We start from the raw sequence: 20,940 nt of genomic DNA, 5'->3' as shown, positions 1-20,940 counted from the left end.
TCAGTGTGGGAAGGCCCCTGGGCACACCGAGTGCTCCCCTGAGCACTGCACCCCACACCTGGGCTGAGAGCAGCAACGCTGCCAGTCCAAATGAAAGGCAGAGCTGCAGAAATTAAAAATTGCACGGAGCAGTCAGAGCAAAGGATCTGCTCGTCCTGGGGTGTGCTGCCCTTGCAGGGAGGTGCAGGTAAAACACCTGGCTCTGGCACCAGAGCTGCCAGCACCCAGGGCTGTCAGAGCTGGGGCTGGGACCCCTTCCTGCTGGCTTTGAGACCATTGCAAACTGGTACCTCCCGCCAGCTCTGCAAGGGCCTCGTGGGCAGGGCAGGGAGAGGGAGCTGATCCCAAAGGGGAAGTCACACAGGCGTGGAAGGGTTTGGTTTGGGTTGCGTTGGTTTGGGTTGGTTTGGTTTGGTTTGGTTTGGTTTGGTTTGGTTTGGTTTGGGTTGGCTTGGCTTGGTTTGGTTTGGCTTGGCTTGGCTTGGCTTGGTTTGGGTTAGGTTGGGTTGGTTTGGGTTGGGTTGGTTTGGTTTGGTTTGGATTGGGTTGGGTGTTGGGTTGGTTTGGTTTGGATTGGTTTGGGTTTGGTTGGGTTGGGTTGGGTTGGTTTGGTTTGGTTTGGTTTGGTTTGGTTTGGTTTGGTTTCGGTTGGGTTGGGTTGGGTTGGGTTGGGTTGGGTTGTGTTGGAAAGGATCACAAAGACCACTCAATCCCACCCGTGCCATGGCAGGGACACCTCCCACTGTCCCAGGCTGCCCCAAGCTCCATCCAGCCTGGCCTTCGCCACTTCCAGGGATTCCAGAATTAAACCCAGGCTTTGATCTGAGACCTTGGGAAAGGCTCCCAAACTCAGAAGTGAGAATGTGGATTTGTAGTTTAAAGCAGAAACACATTAAGCTGAGGAAAGCAAAGTTTAGAGTTTCAGAGTTTAAAATATAGAAAAAATGAAGCAGTTCCAGAGGTAAACAAGGAGTTTAGAATGCAGCACTGTAGGTTTGTGTGCCATAAGATGATTGGCTAAGAAAGCTGACACTGTAGCATGAGTCCATAAGATGAAATATTTAAGGATTGGGTAAAAAACATAAATATCCTTGTTGGCAATATTATATTAGTCAATAAATCCTTAAAAGGTCTTGTAACTGAGGGTCTTGTGACCTTCTGAGCCGTGTGGTGAAAATGTGAGCAGAACTCACCCTTCCTGCCTAGGCAGAAGATGAGAAGAAGAAACCTCATCATCAAAAACAACTCAGAAGTCCCATCTCAAATTCCTTCCAAAATTCCCCCCAAATGAATTCTCACCCCTCCCACTGCCATTCCAGCCCTGCACAAGGTCAGGACATCCAGGGTCTGGCTGTTCTGTGCGTTGTATGCTGCACATCTCATTATCTTCTCCTTTCCCCCCATGTATTTCTGCTGGGGATAAAACTAATTTAAACAGTCCTTAATTGTTATGATTTTGTAAACAGTGTCTTAAACACAATAGACACAAAACTCTCAACAAATTGCTGGAGGAGATGTGACAGAATAGGGAATCATTTTCATATCTTCTGGGATTGCCCCAAATTGAAGCTTCTGGTCTGATGTTAGAAAATTGATGCAAGGATTTTTTCAGCAATATATCCCCAAAGCCCTATTAGTGTGTGGGAAGGAAAATGCCCTGGATTTTTGAAATGAAGAAAAGAGAAAGAAGAAGGAAAAGAAAGGAGAGAAGAGGAAAAAAAGAGGGGAAGGGAAGGGAAGGGAAGGGAAGGGAAGGGAAGGGAAGGGAAGGGAAGGGAAGGGAAGGGAAGGGAAGGGAAGGGAAGGGAAGGGAAGGGAAGGGAAGGGAAGGGAAGGGAAGGGAAGGGAAGGGAAGGGAAGGGAAGGGAAGGGAAGGGAAGGGAAGGGAAGGGAAGGGAAGGGAAGGGAAGGGAAGGGAAGGGAAGGGAAGGGAAGGGAAGGGAAGGGAAGGGAAGGGAAGGGAAGGGAAGGGAAGGGAAGGGAAGGGAAGGGAAGGGAAGGGAAGGGAAGGGAAGGGAAGGGAAGGGAAGGGAAGGGAAGGGAAGGGAAGGGAAGGGAAGGGAAGGGAAGGGAAAAGGGGGAAAGACACACTCATACATGAGTACATCTAGAGGAAACTGATAAACTGATAAAAGCCCACAAAATACAGCTATAAAATGAAATTTGCCTCCATCAGAGCAATCCCAGGCATCATCTATGGAAAAACTCTTGGCCAAATTAAAACCCTGAAGTAATTGGCTGCTCATGGTGCTTTACCACGTATTTTTTGAGATGATTGTCAAATGCAATTAACTGACATAAAAGTTGTGATATGAACTTCCTCCTAACCATATTATTTGGAAATGCGCTTGGTATTTATAAAGATGTAAAAAAAAAAAAAAAAATGTTTATTAGGTGCTCTTTAGGTTAGGATAATTATATATGCACTAAATATAATGAGATGAAACTTCAGCAGCAGTAAAAAATAAAGCAATAATCTGTACAGAAACTGAGCCCAGGCAGTGAATGTGTATTTCTGTTATAGCTGATGCTCAGTTCTCTTTTGTGCCCCCAGCTTGGTTTTTTCCCTTCATATTTTAATGTTTTTATGGAGTAAAATCATTTTATGTGCTTATTTTGTGTGAAGGCTGAATATCTAAGCAAGATAAATTAATGTATCAAAAGATTTAGCTGCATTTCATATGTAAAACTTGGTTGTGCTTAGAGCCTAATACTTGCTCCCTCCCACTCACATTTTACATACAAATCACTACATTTCCTAAAACTGCTGTAGAGTTCTTCATTTGCAGCTCAAATCTGCAGCTGAGGTAGAAATAAAGTCTAGAGTTAAGGAAATACACGTGAAAATTCAGATTTCAGTAGAATTGGGGTCTAAATTCTGTCACTGGAAGCAGAATTTTAGCTGAGGTTTCTAAAGGGCTGTAGATACCTCTGGAATGGGACATCTGGTGTCCTGCGGGGGAATTTGGGGCAGGAATAGTCCAGCAGCAGAAAAAAACCAAGGGATTTCTGGCAGATGTGGGATGCTGTGGTTAATTCAGAGCCCTCAACCGCAGCAGAATTGAAATCCTGGGATTGCAGCCCCTGGGCTGGGAGAGTCATGGAGCTGAGGAGTCCCAGGCTGGGTTGGGTTGGGCTGGACTGGGCTGGACCCTAAAGCTGATCCAGTGCCACCCCTGCCAGGGGCAGGGGCACCTCCCAGGGGCTCCAAGCCCCCTCCAACCTGGCCTTGGACACTTCCTGTGTGTCCCAGATTGCAAGCAAGATGCATTCCATTTCCCATCTCTATGGCACTTGTCTTCTGTTAATTAGGCAGTTTTCCTTATCTCCTCCACAACCAATCCTCTCTCAGGGGAGACATCTGCTGATAAGGGGCTATTGAATGTCACTGGGACTGATAAGAACTGTAACATCCCACTGGGAGATGCTCCGCCCAGAGGGAGGAGCCAAGCATTCCTACCTGGATATAATCTGGGTTTTTGGGACACCAGACTTAGCCTTTCCTGCTGGATTTCCAGGAGGACTGCAGCCATTCCAGTTTGGACTGCTACCAACACCCTGACCAAAAGAGTGTCAGCTTGTATCCTGACTCTCTCAGTGGTTTTTCTTTTGTATTACTGCATGTATTTTGTTTTCTTTTTCCCTTTTCCTAATAAATTGTATTTCTGACTTGGAGTCTCTCACTGTTTCTGCTTTCAAACCAGAACACTGTGACTCAGCTGCCTGTGGTCACTTCTGATCCCGCTGGGAATTGTCTTCCCCACAATATCCCATTTCCCAGCGCTCATTCCAGCCCTCTGTGCCATCCTGCAAGCTCTTCTGATATCTTACTTGAAAAGTCCAAATGTATTTTCAGACTCACCAAGCAACAGCACACATGAATGTAAGGAACAAAAGCAGCCACGGCCATCTGGATAACTCAGGGGAAAGATGTACCTCTGAATCACACACTCATTTGTAGTCAGCTCATCCCAGTCCCTCGGAACAACCAAATTATTAAAGCACAGGAAGCACAAGGAATCCAAGACCGTGAGTGAATCTGCCTTCGGTTTTTTGTCTCAAAAAAAAAGAAAAAAAAAAAAAAAAAGCATCTCTTAGGAGCAGAGGGAAGTTGAATTGTTTTGTCACATTCCCTGGAGTTCTTGGATGCAGTGGGACCCTGGTGCTGGAGCTTGGAGCTCCATTAAAGCTCCTGGGCAGACACAGGTCAAGGGCAGCTCAGAACACAGCAGGGGCTGGATTTTAAGAATGACTACCAAGACCAAAGAGAAGACAACACATTTTCAACCCTATTTCTCCATTTTCTTCTTTTTTTCCTCAGGAAAGTAAAAGAGTAAACAGAATAAATAGTCAGGAACATCAGAGGCTGTCAGTTCAGGCTCAATAAATACTGCTGTGGCACTGATGAGTTTAAAGCTGACACTCTTCCTCCTGGAGTGTTTGGAAGACAGAAAATGAAGTCCTAATAACACAGGCTTACCATGGAAGCAATTTGCAGGCTGAAGAGATGCCTGCCTTCTCTGGGAAGCAGAAACCCCCAAGGTTTTGGGTGATCTTTCCAAGGACGATTGTTCTCCCACCCTCCTTAGCAGCAGGGAGATTTCTGTACGTGAACACCACTTGCAATAAATCGGCTCCAGAATAGTCAGGATGAGGTTTCAGAATTCAGAACAAACACCAGGACATAAAGAGTAACAAATACAGAGATTCAGAGCTGCCAGGAGTGATAGAGATGAGACTCACAGCAGGAGGAATGGATCACACTCCCAAGGCAAAGGGGGCAGGGAGGGACACGGACAGGACCCAGACGAGGCAGCAGCAGAAGAGGGGGGAGCAGAGGGGACCTGAAGGATCAATCAGAGGTTGGTCTGATTGCACAGAGACCAGGAACAGGGCTTTGGACTGGCCTGGGGCTGGATGGAGCCAGGGTTTGGCTGGCTCTGAGGGAGCGGGGACACAGCCCAGACTCCACTGCTGGGAAACCCAGAGGAGGGGACAGAAGGGCTGGGGGACAAGGCTGGACAGAGAGAGGCAGCTTCTGGCCATGGAGGAAGCAAAGAAACATCTCCAGGCTGGGACAAGGTGGAGGAAACCAAGTGGGAAACAAAGGAGTATCTTGGAATTAGACACAAGGCTGATCAGCACAGTTAGAAAAGACTGGGCCATATTTCCCTGTGCACACTACTGAAAATATGGTCCTGTGTTTAATGTCAGTGGGAGCCATGCAGCACTGCCAGAGGAATATTTCCGTTCACATTAAACACACTTTGGTGCCAGTAAAGGTTACTGGCTGGCAGAGGAAAGTTACAACGTGTGTAATTTTGCTCTTTGCTTTCTCTTACCATGTGTAGGTGTCTGGTTGTCACCGTTTAGTATCAGGTGATTATAATTTTGTTCTTGGTCATCTGAAATTCACAGAAAAAAAAAATCCCTTTAAGAACCAGCTTAGCATTGCCACTGATCTGCAGATGATAATTACAGCTCACAGTATCACAGGAAATCTCAGCATGATTAAAGAAAGGAGAAGGAAATGCTTAAGAAAGCAGAAGATTCTGTTATGCAGTTCACTTAAAATTCCAGATGCAAGGAGAACATGATAATGGGAATCTGCTCCCCTTCTGCTGAGCCTGCAAATGAGGGCTCTCTGCAAAGGTGAGAAACACATCCAGACAGGAGCTCCCCCAGCTGTACCCACAGGGTGGGCTGCTCCTGGAGGCCCCTTCCCACTGCTCCAGCTCCATCAGGGCTTTGGAAGTGCTCAGGATGTGAGCCCCAAGCAAGCACCAAGCCCAGCCTGTCCCTCTGGGAGCACAACCACAACCACCAGGTCCTGTGTGAGCGCAGAGAGGAGTCAAAGTGTGGCCCTGAGGAGTCACACAGCTGCACGGGAGCTCTGATCCCTCCCCAGGAATGGGAATCCATGCAGGGGAACCATCCAGGGCACAGCCACTGCTGGAACCGGGGCTGGGAGCTGCCCCTGGGGCAGAGAGCAGCTCTGTCTCCTCCTCACTGCGGTGCAATCTCCAAATAAGGGACTCCTGATAACCCTGCACCCTTTAGCCTTCGGTGAGGAACAAGCTGAGCTCCTGGTCCAGACCTTCCACCCTGGATGGAGCTGCAGCAGTGCAGGATGAGAACAGATCTCTTTGGATCCTTCCTGTCCTGCTCTGCTGCTGCAGGGGCTCACTCCAGGGGCTGCTCTGAAACGTAAACTTTAAGGCATTTAGAGATTTTTGAAGAGCTAAGATTTTAGTTAGAAATAAGTCTTACTAGAGTTAATTAAAATAATAATAATAAATGAGTAGGCCTTGATGAAGTTAGGAGTTAGTAGTTAACTAATAATTGATTGCTTGTCAGCACAATGTTTAGTTAGCTGGGTTTATAATGAAGAATACAGAAACTGACAAAGAGTTTTTAGGGACATAGGACAATTATGGCCTCCTCTGTTCTGAAACCAATTGAAGACAAGGAATGGGAGTTCTACCTAGAGTTCATTTGTCATATTTGCATTGAAATGTAGAAAGGCCAGAACAAGGAAGACTTCACTTACTTCCTCATTTTGGGACCCCTCCCCATGAAAGGGACACCGACCCATTTCAAGGGACAAACCACGCATGCTTAATAGCTTTTGGAGTGATTAGCATACGAAGTGGGGAATGGGATGTACCAAAATTATGAAATGTATTTGTATTTTGTGTATTCAATACTTGTAAGGATAAAAAGACTCTGTAATCACCTGGAAGGTGCGGTGTGTATTTGGGAGCTATCCCGCACGCTGCCCGGCATCGAATAAACATACACTTTGTAACTTTAACCTGTTAGAGAGTTTTTGTCCGTCACAGTTGGATATTGATACTAGATCAATATCCATATTTTTTTAATAAATCAGCTCTGCTATTCCCAAACCTTTCATGGATATCTCCTTTCCCCCAGAAGATCTGTGTCACTGATCTTCCTTCCTTTTCAGACCAATTCCTCCTTTCCTGTCTTCCAGGGACACAGAGAGAACCTCCTTTATTTCTGCCCAGCCCTGTATGACCAGAGTTGCTGTGTGCTCCTCTATCCTTCATGCTGGCACCATTCCTTTGCTGCTTCCCTGTAAAACCTGCCTTGCCCTGGGTCCCTGCAGCCCCCTGTGCTCCCACTGACCCAGATCCTCCTCAGCTCTGGGATGTGCTTCTGAGAGAGCCCTAACCAGGACAGAGCAGAATGTCTGCATTGTCCCCACTCAGCTTCTCTTGTTCACACAAACAGGTGATATTTTTATTTTCCAGGTCCATGTAAAGTCTGTGATCCTTTATGGTTCCTTGTTGCTTTTCCAAGGAACTCTCCAATTGTTCTCTAACACAGAAAAGGCTTTTTAGCATTCCTGCTTCAGCCCGAGGCATCTCATTTTTCTCCATTTAATCAATTTATTTTCAGGCTATTTATCCAATTTGTCAAGAACATTTTAAATTCTAATCCTGTTCTCTAATAGACTTACAGTCATCCAAGGTTCATATCACCTGCAAATTTAATAAGCAAATTCCTTTTCCACCAGGAACAAAGAGACCAAATCCAGAACCACACCAGGCCATCCATCCCCTGATATTTGGTCCCTGCATGGTCACTCAGCCCTCGTGGCCTCCACCCCAGACAGGTTCATTAACAACCTGCTTCTCTAATTAATCCCACATTGCTTTGCTAGAAACTGCTGCAATATGAGTTATTCCTCCCTGGCCATAAAACACAGGGGCACTTATTCCCACAACCTCACTCCTGGGGGAAACTGGCTTTTCACTGGGGACAGGTGCACCTGAATAGGAACCATCATCTTATTGTGAGCAACTTCTCATTTCACCTCAAATCTCCTTCCCTTCCCTTCCCTTCCCTTCCCTTCCCTTCCCTTCCCTTCCCTTCCCTTCCCTTCCCTTCCCTTCCCTTCCCTTCCCTTCCCTTCCCTTCCCTTCCCTTCCCTTCCCTTCCCTTCCCTTCCCTTCCCTTCCCTTCCCTTCCCTTCCCTTCCCTTCCCTTCCCTTCCCTTCCCTTCCCTTCCCTTCCCTTCCCTTCCCTTCCCTTCCCTTCCCTTTTTATTTCCTTTTCTTTTTAATTCCTTTCCTTTTTATTTCCTCTCTAAAACCTCAGGTGTTTTGAGGCTATTGCTTCAGCAACGTCCTCCAGCCCCGTCAGAACCTGAATTATTGGCATTTTGATGTGGCTGAGCTAATCAAGCATCTGAATGCAGCGCTGGGCTTCATTTACCACTTCTGCAGCCTTTTGTAAACACTTTCTAAGCAATAAAATACTTTAAAATGATGGCTGAGCCCTCCTACACCTCTTCAGGTTTGACAAGATAATGCTGTTAATTGTGAAGTGCCGGTTAGGCAGGAGCTTATCTATTGTTGAGATAAGGATCTGAGTTCAAAGCTATTTACCAGGAAACTCCGTTAGGGGAAGAAAGGAGCCACAGGGCTCTGAATTGCCAGGCCACAATAGGAAATTTCTGAGCGCAGCAGAATAAAATAACCAGCAGAAAGAGTGAGATGTTTCACTGGAAAAAAGGAAGCCGATGCTCCCATTCCTTTGCAAACACGTGCACAGGAGGCACCTTCCTTTTCATTTACAATTTATTATTTTATTTCTTTGATTAAACTGCCTCTAGCCACAAGTGTTTTCACTTTTAGCCTTCCAGTTCTCCCCTGCATCCCCGGGTGATCTTCCCGGCCGGGGTTAAACCACAATCACTGCCTGAATTATCGGCACCGAGGTGCAAAACCCTGGGTACTGTTAAAGAACACTCTAAACAGCCCCCAAAGAGTTCCCATCCTAGGAAATCCTCCTTTTTTCACTGATTTAACCTTTCATTTGGTACTTGGTTTTAGATGTCTCCAGAGCCTATTTTTTTTTTCTCTCAGTCTCAGGGATTTCATATGGGAATATTACTAATAAAAACTTGATTTATTGTGTTCTGTAATGGGAAAAAAGAAATCAAGTGTCAGAATATGAAAAGAATAAGCTGCATTTTCCAGCCTGTCTTTCCTAATAAAATTCCTTCTGAAATCTGCAAAGCAAGGATATATTCAATATATGCCAGCTGTATTACAGATACAGCTGTAACTGTAATACAGATATACGATCATTCTGACAGTCATGCTGTACTTTGCATTCATTTTAGAGAATTGATTAAAGTACTTGGAGCTGCTCTGAAATCTGTGGGTAACAGGAGGAAAGAAATGGTCTAAAGAGGAGCCACCAGCCTGTGAAGGGACCCGGGGCAGGGGCACACTCCTCATTGCTGAAGGGATTTAAAAGATGGGTAAATGTGGCATTCGGGGCATGAGCGAGTGACTGGACACTTGGAAACCTTTTCCCACCTAAATGATTCCATGAAAAACAATCCTTTGCCTTCTGCCCCTCTGGTCTTGTCACCAAAAGTGCTGAGATTTCAGAGCAGGGTGGAAGCAGCAGCTGTGCTGGTGACAAGAAACCTCCTTGATACCGGCACTAATGAAGAGAAAATCCCTTTCCAGGGCTGCTCCTCCCCAGCACTCGAGGCTTGAGGAACCGAGGGGACTGCAGAGTCCCAAGGCAGGAGAAAAGCAGCCCAAAAACTGCTGAGGAGAAGGGAAATACTTCCAGCACAAAGCTCCTCCTTCATCACCCTCCGGCATTTTCTGCTCACTATTTGTATTCCAGAGGGGAAGCCCTGAGCAAATGTCCTTCAGCTGCTCCATGGTCAGGCAGGGCTGGGAAAGGGGAGCAGCTTTTTCCAACCCTTTTCCAGGGATTTTCGGCAGCCCAGGAATGGGGGAACAAGCCCCAAACACTTCCTGAGCCGGCTCTGCCCAGGCAGGGCTCAGAGGGGATGAGCACAGGAATATTTAACCTAATTGATGATGAAACCAGCTGCCTTTTGTGCACACGAGCCAATAGCTAATTCCTTTAGACCCCTGTGCTGTGACTATCCTGCTTGCAGAGTGTTTCTGCACCTGCCTGGCACTCCCCAAGCACGCTGACCCCTGAAAATGTTCTGTGGCAAGGGGCAAAGGAGACAAACCCAGAGTTAAAGTGCTGGCAGAGTCAGCATTGCAGTCATTCGAGGGGCTGGAAATGCCAAATGAAAGGTTGTCCCAAACTCTCCGTTTATATTCATTCTGTCAGGTTTTTGTTCTACCGTTCCAACCTATTTTTCAACAGTAATCCTGTGATTCATTCATTGAACAGGATGCTCAGGGAATAAGGCAGCTATTCAGGAGTTATTTTAATCCTCATTAAGCGGTGAATGGCCCTGTTCTTCAGAGTCCCACGCCATCCAAATCCTGCACCGATTACAGAACTGTTATTTTCCACGTCGGCTTTTCCTCCTCGCCCGTCCCAGCCTCGCAAAGAGCATCCCGGGCAGGCAGCCCAGCTTCTACCTGAGCCCAGGACAGGTGTGCTCACACCTGCCAGCCTGTGTTCCTTCGGAGGAACAGCCCTGGAAAACCCGGGGCAGGTTTTTTCCTATCACACGGGGGATTTTTAATAGGATTCTGCAAGCACAAATCGGCTGCTAATTAATCACGGCCGTGTTGAGGGGGAGGAAAGGCAGCTGGACAGGCTCCTGGTGTACCTGGGGGGAAGATGATGAAGGCAGGTGGGATCACAATGGGACGAGGGGTGTGGGACTCAGATTCCGTCAAAGAAAGAAACTGAGAGTTTCTAGCCAGGCAAAAGCCTGGGAAAGAGCTGGAAAGGAATATAAATAATTATTTATCTCTCTTGTTTCTCACATTGTTTGTAGTTAAGTTCTATCACTGTGCGTCAAGCACTGTACACCAATGCTTGGAATGGTCTTCATTTCAGGACCAATGGAGTTGGTCCTTGCGAAGCTCTGTATAAAAGAGCAGTGTATTTTGAATAAATCAGAGTTTTACTCTCAGCAGCCTTTGGAGTCAGTTTTGTCATTCCCGTCCTGCCTCAACAGTGACAGAGGGGGGCTGGAAATGCTCAACCCCAGGTTTGTCACTCTCCATCCCATCCAGGTGGTGAGGGCACAACCTCCTGGTGAGGGGCACCTGAAGGAGCAGGGATTTCACCTGCAGGATACCCAGAGAGCACCTGCAGGCTGTGAGTGTGTTCACTGTGTGAGTGAATAATGCGCTGCAAGGCTTCAGCTCAGCCTTTTGTTGCCTTTTGACCCCTCGTTTCTCCAGCTTGGGTTGTGTTTATTCCTTATTTTAAGGCTATGTGAGATGAAGGATTAAATGAAATCTAAGAAATCAAGCAGGAGATGAATCATAGAATCACAGAATGTCCTGAGCTGGAGGGAACTCCAGGATCATCAAATCTAGCTCCTGTCCCTGCCCAGATCCCAAACAATCCCACCCTGGGCATCCCTGGATGTCCAAACTCTCCTGGAGCTCTGGCAGTGCCCATTCCCTGGGGAGCCTGGGCAGTGCCAACACCCTCTGGGGTAAAACCTTTCCCAAAATCCACCCTGACCCTGTCCTGACATAGCTCCACAATGTGCAGCTGCATGTGGAAAACACGTGGCTGCAATGGGCACTGAAGTTCTGGAGGTTATGGCTGAGAAAAAGAAAGAAAAAAATGAAAAAATCAGCAAGGCTCACTGAGCTGTGATGCGGAAAATAATCCTTCTGCCTGAAATATCTGAGTGAAAACAGGAGCGTGAGCAGGATGTTCTCGTACAACAGAGCTTGGGTTGGCTCACAAAAATCTGTCTCCTGCGCTGAGAGGCTGCACAAATCACACACTCATTCACAGGATTCTCCTCCTCCCACACAGCCCTCGTCTCCACGCTGGAACGTGGAGAGCAGGCCCACTCACGAGCTCCCTACACACCAACATAGGAACATATGCCTCCCTCCCTGCACATCCCTGCACTCCTCCCAGCTGCACAGCGAGCTGCAGGGCAGAGCTTGGCACCAGGAAAATGCAACTTCTGTTCTCCAGCAGCTACAGCTAAAAAAAAGGGCACTTGCAGAAAAACAAAGGCACGAGAAAAATATTTCCCCATCTCGGCTTTAAAGGGATGTTTTTTAAAAACAGCAGCACCCTGCTGAAGATAAAGGTCATGGAGAGCTCCGAATTTCTGTCTCCAAGGAAGCTGATGCCTTCTGGGGCACCTTTGGACAGTGTGAAAAATGCACATTTTATGATTGCCTTTTTGCAAATGTTACAATGAATATTGTATGTGTAATGGTAGAAAGTGATGCTGTATTAATTCTCTTAAGTAGTGTGCTAAATATAGTTTTAGGTTCCAACATAATGTTAAAATAGAGACTGTGTATCTGGGGAAGTTTTTTTTAGGAATGAGATACTCGCTTCGAGGAACACCTAAATCTTCCAAAGGAGAGGAATTGATGGCTTCTTATCAAAAGAAGTTAATTTCTTCAGGCCTTGCTCAGACTCGAAGACGCCAGGGGATTAAAGGAAACAGTTGACATACAACAGACAGAGTTTCTTGTTTAGAATAGAATGTATGCATAACCATGAATGATATATAAATATGCAACAAGTGTTTTGGTTTAAGGGTGATTCCTTTGTTCACAAGTGGTGCTTTTTGTGACTGAGTGTCTGAGAGCATCTGGACGTCCCTAATTCTTTGCTTTTTATTGTCTTGTAATTGTCTAGTAACTCTAAACTTTATGACTCTAATTGTATTACTATTTTTATAACCATTTTATTATTATTAAACTTTAAAAATTTTAAAAACCAAGTGATTGGCGTTTTTCACAGACAGGCTGTTGGCTTGGAAAGGAAATGGGTTTTCATCCTGATGGACAGTGAGGGTGAGCTCTGTGCAAAGGGCAGCTTTTCCTGGAGCTGGAGGCTCTGGAAAAGTGACATTTCTTTCTTGGGATCCCCCAGCAATGCCTTTGCTCCTCAAAGCAGCAGGCACAGCACCCTCAGCCAGGTGGGAACGTCTGAACTCACCTGGAGTAGTAGTTCAGCATCCCTCTGTAGCATTCCCTGCTTTATTTGTTCTGATTTTTGTTGTTTTCACCTAAGCCCTTGCTGCCCTTTCCCACACATTCCAGAATAAATCAGGGGAGAAAAGCAGAGAGAGGACCAGAATAAATCCAGCAAAGAGAAAGAACCAGAATTTTCTGTCAGGGAGAGAAAGTTCTGCAGAGCCCAGGCACAACCCTGGGGTGCCTGGGAACTTTCTCACTGCCTTGGAAACACCAACTGGATAAATATGGCCTGGCTCCCTCAAAAAGCCAGCAGAATGCATGGCTAACATCAGCCAGCAGAGCAGCACAGCAGCTGGGGCAGCGGCAACCTTTGGAAACAGGTCCAGAACGGGAAAAAATGGGGGAAACATATGGTCAGGAGAGAACAAAACGTGCCCTTTAAAGGGCATTGCTGGAGATGGAACTGATCTGAGAAGGTATAAATAGTCTTGGTGTCTAAAGCAGGATTAGTGAAATGCAATCTTTGGTGGAACACAGCCAGCTCTTGCACATTCCGAGTGCTGAGATAATTATGCAAATACCTTTGGAAGTAACACACGGGCCCTTCTAACCCCATGGTGCTGGCAGAAAGGAGAAGGGGAGGGAACACAAAGTCTTGCGCTGGTTTCCCCCTCTCCCACCAAGTATAAAGAGAAAAAGCTGAGGATGGAATCCCTGTGAGAAGGGCTCTCCAGTGAGTCCGGGGGTGCTGGACCTCAAATCCACGTGGAGAGCAGAAATCCAGCCCTGCTTTCCCTCAGGAAACACCAGGGCCTGGCTGTCCCTTCCTTTCCTTCAGAGTGAAGAGCAGCAGGAGTCAGCAGAGAGCTAAACCCCTTGCCTTCAAGCATCATCACAGAAAAAATAATCTTTTTTTTTTTTTTTTTTCCCAAAGGCTTTGGATCAGTTCCTGTCCTGCCTCCACGTGCTTGCAGGATTCTGCACAGCCTGGAGATGAGGGTGGCTCCCAGCTTGCCCAGAGCCCAGCAGGGCTGAGAACTCTGTGGTGTTATAAGCAACACCATGATGCAGATGAATAGATTGAGGTCCTTAACTGGTTTTAAATCACTCTAAAGCCATAGAAATTCACTTGCTCCTCATCTGTCACCAAGGCATGGCCAGCCTGGAGGTGTCTGAGCAGAGGAGAAAAGACTTTCTCTTTCTGTGACACAGCAAGGAGTGGTTGAGAGGGGCCAGGATGGGGATGGGAGGGTTTGTAATCCATTGCACCCTTGTGCTGATTGCTGGTGATTTGTTTTTCCTGGATGGAGGCTCCTTTGCATGCATGACAACTGCTAAACGTGGCTTTGGGCCAGAGCTTTCAGGACAATTAAGATGCAGATGCGATCTAACACTGATTAGTCTTATCTTTAAGCAGATAAAGAAGTCACCGGCACTAATCAAGCCCTTAAAATGAGCCATGGCCATAAGTGCTTTATTGAGGCACAAAGGAAGTGGCCCTGCATTAGGGAAGAAGGGAGAGCTCGATTTTAATCCTAATCCTATCAACAATTAAGCAGATGGTTAACTTTAAGCATCTACTGAAGTCCAACTGAAGTCGCGTTAAAGAGGGGCTTTGAAAATAGCGATTCTATAAACGAAGTGTGTGTGACAGTGTCAAAATCTTGCTTTTTACTAAGAATTCCCTGCTCTCTTCTTCAGTGTGAAATAGGTTATAGAGAGTAGTGTAGGATGTCACTTGGGTGAGAAATTTGGGGTTTAGGATTTTTAGTATGTTGTAGATGGGTTCAAATGGATGGTAAAGGACGTTGTCTCATGTTCCTTTTTCTTCACTTCTTAATTAGGTAGTTTAGTATTTTATTAGGCTTAAAAGGCCTTGTAACAAGAGATTGTTGGCCATTTTTGTGCTGTTTTTCCTGCATGCAAGGTCTGGTGCAGACAGCATGCTGAAGTTTTGATAAGATAACGATAAACAGAAGCTGAAGACCAAAAAAGTCCAATACGTCTCTGGTTCCCGACACAGAACTGCTCCAGGAAAGCTGCCTTGATTCCAGTACCCCAAATCTTGTTTGGGAGGGTGTCGGAGTCCAGGACATCCCTCGAGACCCTGGCAGGGGGCTCAGAGACTTTGGCACAAAGTCACAAACACCTGTGGCTTCCATTTTAGCCCGTGGAAAAAGCTGCCAGCTCTGTATGAGGAATTACAGACCACAAGGGTTTGAGTAGTGTGGTAGTTGAATTAACACAGGATGAAAAAGTGGAATTTTGGGGTTTTTAGAATGGAGTTCAGAGAGACAAGATGGAGGGATTTGGGCATGTCCTGACCTTCTTCTCCTTCTCCTTGCCCTCCATGCCTTGCTGTGCTGGTGACACTTTTCTGTTGGTTTAAGGTAGAGACACTGTCCAACATAAGTTACAGATATTGGCACGTTATTGTAAACATGGCACAGGTAATTTTGAGTATATAATGTAAACTCCACCTGAGGCAAGAGGCAGAATGCCATGGCCGAGCTGTGGGACAGAGCTCAGCAGGTCAGAGAAAGAATGTTCTGGATAAGGGAAAATATCCAGCCTTGAGAAGCTGATCCTGTGCATTCAGACTCCTCCTTTGGGTGTGTGTGCTGGGAAATGAGGACTTTTACACTGCTGGGGTCACCCCAACACCCAGACCCCGAGAGGAGGAATGTTTCCCTGCCAGGGGAGCCCCCAGGGAGTGGCCCAAGGTGGGGCCGTCAGAGCCATGGATGAGCATGCCCTGGGTGCCCTGGATGCCCAGGGTGCCCTGGGTGCCCAGCTGTCCCGTTCTGGGGATGAAGCTGTTCATCATCACGGTGTGGCAGATGCCGTGTGCCAGCAGTGGGGTGGTGGGCAAGGGGGGCTCTCCCTGGCAGGAGAGCTGGTTCTCCCTGGGCTGGATGTTGGCAGGCCCTGCTGGCTCCTTTCCTCTCCCCAGCGCCATCTCCTGCTCCTCCACCCTGAGCCAGGCCATGGGGAGCTGAGCTAAACTGGGGCACTGTGCAGCCAAAGCTCTCCCCACAGCTGATCCTTCCCACATTTTGGCTGCCACAGCCTGCTCCAGCCTGCTGCCAAGGGGCTGGAAGGCACTGCTGAGGCTGCACGTGCTGCTGAAGCACTGAAAGCCCCCAGGCTCCGGAAAATGAGGCTGCACAGATGGCTGGGAGCTGAAATCAGCTCACCAAAGCTCAGCAGATACTCCTGGTGTCATTTGCTCTCATAAAAACCATATTTCAGCTGCACTGTTTGGTGGCTCCTGGGCCGGGCTCTCCACACAGCAGGTGGTTGGTTTGTGGTGCAAAACTATCCCAGTTTGTGGTGCAAAACCATCCCAGTCCAGCTGCAGAGCAGAGCCCTGCCAGACTCCACAGCTCCAGGTGTGGCATGGGCACAAAAACCCTCCCAAGGATCACACGGCAGTGAGCACTGGCACAGAAGTGTAAAATCAGCATAAAACCAGGAGCTGCCCCGGATCTGGGCCAACGTCTGTGGCAGGGAGAGGATCTGGGCTCTAAGAGCTGCTCCCCATCTGCTCAGCGGTTCCTGTGCTCAGATTTGGGGCAGGTTTCAGCTGAGAGCAGCTCCTGTGCAAGCCATGGATCCCAGAGCTTCCTGGCGCTTCCCAGGAACACCCCAGTGAGTCCCAGAGCTCCACAGGAGCTCCCCGTGCTTCCCAGAGCTTCCTAGAGCTTCCCAGAAATATCTCACTGCTTCCCAGGAACACCACAGTGATTCCTAGAGCTTCCTGCCACTTCTCAGAATTACCACACTGCTTCCCAAGAGCTCCCCATGCTTCCCAGAGCTTCCCAGAGCTTCCCAGGAACACCACCCTGCTTCCCAGAGCCCTGCCCAGCACATTCCAGCTTGGTACTTTGAGGAGGAAAAGCGCTGTTGAATAAAAGCAGGCAGGAATAAATGCAGCAGGGCTGCTGAGGGCACAGGAGCTCCCTGAGCTCTGCCGTGCCAGCTCTGTGGCACCCCCTGTCAGGATTGTTCACTGACCAAAACGTGAGGAGAGCTTACTAACACCCTGTGTGGAGTTCAGAGCGATGCACCAGTGCAGTACAGGATCTGAAAAATGCAAATTTTAAGGCATCCCTCTCACCTTGCCAACCTCTGTGCCAGCAGCAGGTCCTGGTGACCCTCTGCAGCCCAGCCCAGAGCAGCAGGGATGGTGTCCCCTGCCCAGCTCAGCTCACTCCTGTCCTGCTGACCTGTCGGAATCTGAGGTATTGATGATCCCGAGATTGTAGAAAGTCTCTGTCTTTCTGCCCTGCTGCCAAAGCAGACATAATTCGTCTGTGCTGGTTTCAAGGTTGTTTATTCTGTTTATCTCTAACATGTTCTGCTGCCCTGCCGCAGCTCTGTCCTGCAGGGCAGCGTGTGGGGCTCTGCCCTCAGTGGGATGCTACAAACATTAAATACCAGAAACTACCTGTGCTGGATTTACAATAACGTGCCAATATCTGTCACCTACGTTGGACAGTGTGTCCCCAGCCTAAACCAACAGAAAATGCCAACACCACAGTGAAACATGGAGGGCATGAAGAAGGAGAAAAAGGACAAGGCACACCCAATTTCCTCCATCTTGTCCCCTTTGGACCTCTCATCTAGAATCCTAAAATTTTACTTTTGCACCTGTGCCACACTTAATTATTACTTATATCAAACACTCAGAGCTGGTAATTCATCCTGTAAGATTGAAAACTCTTTTCCATGGACAGAGATCACAGCCAGTGTCTCTGGGGGCTCTGTCCAGGGGGGTTCCTGACCCCTGCCAGGGTCCCAGACCTGCCTGGGCAGCCAGAGGGATGCCCTGGATTCCCACACTGACCCAGTCCAGAGTGGTGCCAAAGCCCTGGTGCAGGCACCAGCTCCAAAAGCTTGGCCAGCACCTCCAGCGTGATCTTGCCCATTAAGTTGGCATAAACAAACAATCATTTATAACGTCAGGGAAAATAACCTCACCCGTAATCACTGATTAGAGATGTTTGCTTATGGCTGGGTATTTATAGCCTGCAAGAGGTAAATGTCACCCTCATTGCCTGCGTTCATGGCAGATATTGTTTAATTAGCAGCCTCTGGGCTGCTGCTCTTTGGAATGGGAGATGAGTTCTGCCTCCTCTGCCCTTCCCTCTCCTCTCCCTGCCCTGCTCCCAGCAGAGCAGTTACGAGCTGAGCTCTGCAGCCCCAGGTCAGTGGAGGGACTGAGGGAGCCTGGCTTAAAGCCAGAGCCAAAATCACAGGTACCTGAGCTCCTCACACACCCCGAGTGTGACAGGGCCCACAGGGGTGGGCTGAAGGACCACTGAAGTCCAGGGTGATCTCAGTTTGATCAGGGGTCAGGCAGGGCCTGCCCTCTGCTCTCCCCCTGAGTGGGATCAGCAGTGAGCAGGAGATGCTGAGGAGCCTTTTCCCAGCATCCCAGATTTGCTGCCCTCGATGTTTGTTGAAGATACTCAGAGGCACTCAAATCCCCCAGCAGCCTGTGATTATCTCATCTCTGCAGACAGGGAGTTTGTACATGCTCTGACAAACCAAACACGGCAGCAGCAATCTGTCAGGAGGAGTCTGCTTCACTCTGCGTGGCAGGGCTCTCCTGGTGCTGCTGGGATGTGTTCTACAAAAGCACCAAGACACCCAGGAGCTGCTAAAACCCCCCTGCTCTGCCTCTGTCTGTCTGCAGCAGCCAAACACGCTGTTCCCACGCTGCTCCTGCCAAGCCAGGCGTGTCCTCCCAAAATCCTGTCACTGGGGCAGAACCTGCAGAGCCTGGGAGGCCCCAGGGTGTGACAGAGACAAACGAGAGGTTCATGGATTCTGTCACAGCAGGACAGGAGTGAGCTGAGCTGGGCAGGGGACAGCATCCCTGCTGCTCTGGGCTGGGCTGCAGAGGGTCACCAGGACCTGCTGCTGGCACAGAGGTTGGCAAGGTGAGAGGGATGCATTAAGATTTACATTTTTCAGATCCTGTTCTGCATTGGTGCATAGCTCTGAACTCCACACAGGGTGTTACAAGCTCTCCTCACGCTTTGGTCAGTAAACAATCCTTCCAGGCCTGAGACCCAAGGACATCCTCTGCCCAAGGCCCCAAAAAGTATAAACAAAAGTGGACTGGGGGGAGAAAACCTGGAGAACTTCATTACCTGAAGCTGTAATGCAGCAAATAACTCCTGATTGCAAATAGACCAAACTTATACCTGTCTGAAAAAATCATAACCATCATCCATTTTGGGTGTAACCCCTGGGGAGGCTTCTGTCTGCCTGAATGTACCTGAAAGCCCTTTATTAAATATACCCACTTGTCTCTTTTTAACTTTTTCTGGTGTCTGTTCCTAAGCCAGCCTGATCCCAGGCATCAGGAGCCCACCTGAGTCCACCTTGGGCCCATCTTGGGTGCAGCCCTGGCTGGGCTCTTGTGCTGCCCAAGGTGTGTCCTTTGAGGCCTTTTCATGAATCCCTGCTTTATTCTTTCCCTCTGCCCAGCCTCTGCTCCAGGCAGCCTCTTTAGGCATCAGGAACCACAGGGAGCCCTCGAGTGCTTTGGCCCTGAGCACGGGATCCACTTCTCTCTCTTTTCGAGTTAATTTTGGTGTCTCCTGCCAGACAACAGTTGCCTTGTGTGTTTTCAGCATCCTCTATTAACTGCCATCACATTTTATCACTCCTCTGGCAATATCCAGCAACACCTCTATAATTTATTGTCATTAGTTTTATTCACAGCCCTCACAGAGGTCACAGCATGGGGGGAGAAGAGAACTTCATCCATCTCCCCGCTGAACGTGCTGCAATAATAGCTTTTCAAACAGCTGATGGGAGAGGGGTATGAAAAGATAATGAATAACGAGGAATAGAGGAACTGACCTTTTTCTAACAAGAGGCTCTTTCAGCATCGTGACACTTGGAATTTGGGTGAAACAAACCCTGCTCCCAAGGCTGTGCTTTCTGACACCTCTGATGCAGACATCTGCCTCGGAGCTGGGCTGCTGCAGGCAGGGAAGCTCCTCTGGCAGGGAGCTGTGGGGAACTGTACCCTGAAAATGCCTGTTTCATTCTGGAGGGACTGTGCTGGATGGAGATGTGGCACTGTCCTCATCACCTCATCTCCTGAGCTCAGAGATGCAGGTCCTGCCCCTGGGGAGGAACAACCCCAGCACTGGGAATGGCCATTTATTGGGTGGATCTCCTCAGACAGCCTTCCAGTCAATAAATTGGGTTTCATTTGGGCAGGAAAAGGGACGGGGAGGTCCCCTCAGCCAGACCTGTCCAGCCTGGATGCCTGAGAGAAGTGGCAGCTCCTGAGTCCCTTCAGGGACCCCAGAACTCGTGGTGCCACAGCTGGGGTGACCCTGAGCCTGCTCCCAGCAGCCACAACTGCTCAGGCTGCCAGAAAATCCCCCTAGGAGGAGTTTCTCACCTGTGGGAGCCCAGCACATCCCTCTGGCTGCCCTGGCTGCCCCCAGACCCAGCCAGGGGCTCAGAGACCTTGGCACAAGTCAAAAACAGCTGTGGCTTTGATTTTAGCACGTGGAAAAGCTGCCAACTACTTTGAGTAGTGTGGTAGCTGAATTAACACAGGGTGAAAAAGTAGAATTTTGGGGTTTTTAGAATGGGGTTCAGGGGGTCAAGATGGAGGGATGTGGGCGTGTCCTGACCTTCTTCTCCTTCTCCTTGCCCTCCATGCCTTGCTGTGATGGTGACACTTTTCTGTTGGTTTAAGGTAGAGATTCACTGTCCAACATAGGTGATAGATATTTGCATGTTACTGTAAATATAGTACAGGTAATTTTGAGTATATAATGTAAACACCTGAGGCAAGAGGCAGAATGCCATGGCCGAGCTGCTGGCCAGAGCTCAGCAGGGCAGAGAAAGAATGTTCTGGATAAGGGAAAATAAAAAGCCTTGAGAAGCTGATCCTGTGCATTCAGACTCCTCCTTTGGGTGTGTGTGCTGGGAAATGAGGGCTTTTACACTCCTGGGGTCACCCCAACACCCAGACCCTGAGACTCAGCCTCAGGATCTCCCC

General features: G+C 48.3%; 1 protein-coding gene across 2 annotated transcripts in view; it reads right to left on the bottom strand.

The window, feature by feature from the left end:
* The window catches only part of SHISA6 (shisa family member 6), a 142,036-nt gene that overhangs the window by 14,150 nt on the left and 106,946 nt on the right, over positions 1-20,940 (bottom strand). The window contains exon 4 of one of the 2 annotated variants that reach the window (XM_030287172.4): positions 5,343-5,405. The exons of the other annotated variant lie outside the window; for it this stretch is intronic. Coding sequence (XP_030143032.1) covers positions 5,343-5,405 — 63 coding nt within the window. The remainder of the gene's footprint in view (positions 1-5,342; positions 5,406-20,940) is intronic. 2 annotated transcript variants of the gene reach the window in all.

This window comes from Taeniopygia guttata, chromosome 18 (assembly GCF_048771995.1).
Source record: "Taeniopygia guttata chromosome 18, bTaeGut7.mat, whole genome shotgun sequence".
Taxonomy (NCBI): Eukaryota; Metazoa; Chordata; class Aves; order Passeriformes; family Estrildidae; genus Taeniopygia; species Taeniopygia guttata.
This window is presented reverse-complemented; position numbering and strand designations above follow the sequence as displayed.